Below are 3853 nucleotides of genomic sequence, written 5' to 3'. Positions count from 1 at the left end.
TTAGTGCATCATTGTGTTATACAACGACATTGGCTCTGCAACCAGAAGTGCCACAAGCCACAACTGATTTGGCCACCCAGCTATTCAACAGTGCGAAAGATAATAGAAATAATATCTTTTCGTCGTTACCAAATCATGAGATTGAAGCCGAAAACAGTATCAATTTCATTGGTTACAAACATTCAACCATAGTTTATGATGTCTCATCGTATTGTTTGAGTACAGAAAATGAAAAAAATCAACATGACGACAGTGATGATGACGATAGCGAAAGTTCCGAAATTGAGCTAGAACTAAATGAACATTTTAATAAATCGATCGATTTTACTTTACTACAAAAATTAGTGCTCTTAGTATTGAAGGCCATTGCTGTTACCGTAAGACCGATCGGAGGTGGTGATTCATCGGATAGTTCGATGGATAGTTGCAGTAGCAGCAGTAGTGTGGAAACAGTTGAAAATGATTGGACACATATTGAGCAAGTAACAAAGGATGCGTTCGAAAAAATTCAATCTTTCTTGAGAAATAAATTGAATTTCCATCCCGAAACGCATTTCAGCAAAGTGATAGTGCACCTGTTCAGCAATCAAGATGATTATTTACTTGAAGCAATGCTGTGTATGTTGGGTACAACTATTGCTTTTTTACCACGACAACCCCCATTCGGCAGTACAACAAACCGTCAATCGAGCAATTCAAACAATGATCGGCCAATATTACGAATGCTTATCGAAATAATTAGTCCAGTGTACACTTTTTTAGAATTTTTAGAATTGATTCAATACGGTATGCAAACAATGCTCGATTTTTTAATCACTGATGAGACTTGTTTCCTCCTCTATTTTCTGCGTTTCCTCAAATACATTCGCAGTGACTGGACAATGTTTCAAAATCATTGCAACAAGTGGCATAGTTCATCCAGTGCTATGCGAACTAACTGTCATTCCGAAAAACAACAATATAAACGTGTGATGGACGTTCTGATTCAGCTGCGCTTGAAATTGGATCGTTTGGTGTTCCAGAGACTATTTCCATATGATATTACACCATTACTTCAACTAATGCGTCAGTGTGAAAGCCTCTACGAAGGAAACTATGGACTTTGCTAAATAATAGTTTTTAAAAAAACTAAGATTTATTGCCAATTTAATAATTCAAATTAAAGAATTGATCAGTAGCTTGTATTATTTAGAAAAAATTTAACAGGTATTTAGTTTTGTTGACTAATCAACATGAATATATCTTCGAATGTTCATAGCTCATAACTGTTTTGTGCTTACATTGCGCGCGTAACATAGAATCGGTTTTATAATTATATTATATATTGTATACTGTCAATCACATTTCGAAGCATAATTATTTACAGCGATTCAGTGAGCTAATATAATCTCTGAAAATAAACCAAGAAATACATAATATACGTGAAAAAATCCAAGCAAAACAATCAAAATTAGAATAATTTTTTCTAAATAAATTTTATCCGAGCGGAACTAACTGAAAATGAGATTTACAAATGATATAAAAAAACAAAATTTTGCTAGAAATATTTACACTGAATGTAATTAATTAAACTGTATTTTTAGGACTTTTTTTAAAAATAAAAGAGACTTTAGTAATTTATAATAATTACATTTTTTAAATAATGGACGATGAAGAGGTGTATTGGTCTGTAATCGTCACCATGCAAAATACGTTACTTACCAAAAAGAGATAAATGATTATTATGAACAACTTTGCATAAATAAATAGGCTCTATATTCATTTTGTTTATTGATTATCAAAACTACTAATGGTAATAATTTAAATAGGTATTGATCCATTATCATTCATCATAAAAACAATTTTTTACTTCTCTTGCCATATCGATCATTTCATTTCATCTATTGCTAGTATGTTTACTGAACAAAGCAAGGATTTTATAAAATTATTTTAATGATATGATCAAAATTCAATGCCTTATAAAAAAAATTTCAAAATTTTCAATTAAAAAACTTTTCTTTTCTTCATATCGATTTTTTTATTATTTAACATTCCAATTTTGCATTGTTTTTGAAACAAATTAATTTTGAATAAATTGAATTAGCCAAATTATATAAATTGCAGAAATAAATGCCTATCATTTTGTAGTTGCAATATCGTTTAAAGTTTTCAGAATGTTTTTTGTGTAACTATTGAAATAACTGGAATGATAAAATAATATTGGCTGTTATTTGTAGGCGGAACACGGTGTACATTGATAATTAAAGAGCTTATTCCAAAGCGGCAGCTCCGGAGATAATTTCAATCAATTCACGAGTGATGACTGCCTGTCGAGTACGGTTGAATGTCAAAGTAAGTTTATCAATCATTTCACCAGCGTTCTTAGAAGCATTGTCCATAGCTGTCATGCGTGATGATTGTTCGGAGCAAGCACTTTCTTTCATTGTATAATACAAAAGCGAAGCCAATGAATATTCAAGGTAATCCTTTAGAACGCCAGAATCTAGTGAATCGTAAACGGCCAATTTATCTGAAGACTCAACAGCTTTCACGCTAAAAATTGGCACCGAACTGCATGCGTATGAGACAACGCTTTTGAACTTATTGTAAATGATTTGACCATGAGAGAAATCGTAACCAGACTCGAAAATTTGATTAGCAATTTTCGATGCGTCCAAGAAATTTGGTGGAATGCGACCGACTTCATTGCCAACGAATATGAATTTATCGGCAAACAGGCGTTGTAAAATTGCACGACTTTTATCACCGACACAAGCGATTTTCGTATTCTCGGTACTTTCTGTACGCGATTGAAGATCGTTACGAATGGAACGTGCAACACCAGTGTGAACAGCACCACAAAGACCTTAAAAAAATGATTTTCGATGGTGGTTTGATTAATAATAAAAATATAAAAATGTGATGTTTGGTACCGGCCAAAAAAAAATCTTTACCTCTGTCAGATGTCACAGCTACAAGAAGCTCCCTTTGATTTTCTTTTGGTGGTTCGATTTCAGCCACCGAATAAAATTTCGTGGCTCCTTCGCCAAATGGGCGAGCTTGTTTTAAGTCACGTTCAGCACGGGAATACCTGTTAATTGAAATAGAATGTATTAGAAAGAATTTCATAGTAGAATAGTCACAACATTATCTTACTTAGCGGCTGACACCATTTTCATAGATTGGGTGATTTTTTGGATATTTTTTACTGACTTCAAACGAATTGAAATGGCTTTCAGAGTGGCCATGTTACGGCTTTGTTGAGCATACACACCATTTGCAACGATGGAATTCACTGCCGCAGCAGAACCAGTGAGTTTTTGCATCCAAATCTAGCAAAGTAACCAAAAAATGTTCATTAAAACTGTATTAATTATACTTACTTTTTACTTTTCGTTCACTTTATTTACCATTTTCGATGTTTATAGTTTCAATTGTCGGAATGTAGAATAGACTTAAAATCTAAAAAGAAACTTCTGTCTTTTGAACGCCTGACGAAAATGTGTGTATGCGAGAAAAATTCTCTATCGTAACAAAATTATTATGTAAAAGGCAAAATGTCACTTCGTTGAACATACGATTTCTCATTGATCTAGTACTGTAGTGTTATTCAATCTATCACTCTAACAGATGCTTTTGCATTGACGAATGAAAAAAAGCAAAGTTAAAACTGAAGATTTCAACTGAATATTACATATTTCAATGAAAATTAAGTTTCAACTAAAAATATTTTTTTATACAAAAATAAAGTTAACAACTACATATTAAAATAGAAATTGTAGTAGAGCAGTTTTGTCACAAGAATGATTGACAACAAACATTTCATATATACGCATGCTTCATAGCAATGAAAAGAGAAAATGAACGAGAACTG

At 32.4% G+C, this 3853-nt stretch overlaps 2 protein-coding genes across 2 annotated transcripts in view; one reads left to right on the top strand and one right to left on the bottom strand.

Annotated features, from left to right (window-relative positions):
* The window catches only part of LOC116348586 (protein lines-like), a 1999-nt gene extending 130 nt beyond the window's left edge, over positions 1 to 1869 (top strand). Inside the window, exon 2 of the mRNA XM_031779625.1 lies at positions 5 to 1869. Coding sequence (XP_031635485.1) covers positions 5 to 1109 — 1105 coding nt within the window. The 3' untranslated portion in view covers positions 1110 to 1869. The remainder of the gene's footprint in view (positions 1 to 4) is intronic.
* Positions 1870 to 1997: 128 nt separating this feature from the next.
* On the bottom strand, positions 1998 to 3526 carry LOC116348581 (ATP synthase subunit gamma, mitochondrial-like). Its single transcript, XM_031779621.1, has 4 exons — positions 3390 to 3526; positions 3136 to 3311; positions 2934 to 3070; positions 1998 to 2845 (listed from the first exon to the last, which is right to left on the bottom strand). Exons 1-4 carry the CDS (start codon positions 3390 to 3392, stop codon positions 2250 to 2252), a joined length of 912 nt encoding a protein of 303 aa, XP_031635481.1. The 5' UTR covers positions 3393 to 3526; the 3' UTR covers positions 1998 to 2249.
* Positions 3527 to 3853: the final 327 nt, after the last annotated feature.

The sequence above is a fragment of the Contarinia nasturtii genome, unplaced genomic scaffold (assembly GCF_009176525.2).
Source record: "Contarinia nasturtii isolate CC-2019 unplaced genomic scaffold, AAFC_CNas_1.1 Cnas_scaffold_2546, whole genome shotgun sequence".
NCBI classification, from domain to species: Eukaryota; Metazoa; Arthropoda; class Insecta; order Diptera; family Cecidomyiidae; genus Contarinia; species Contarinia nasturtii.
This window is presented reverse-complemented; position numbering and strand designations above follow the sequence as displayed.

Coding starts and splice junctions, on each gene's coding strand:
- LOC116348581 (XM_031779621.1), bottom strand. Junction 3,071..3,135: donor AAAATGGTGTCAGCCGCTAA/GTAAGATAATGT, acceptor TTCAATTAACAG/GTATTCCCGTGCTGAACGTG. Junction 2,846..2,933: donor AGCTGTGACATCTGACAGAG/GTAAAGATTTTT, acceptor CATTTTTTTAAG/GTCTTTGTGGTGCTGTTCAC.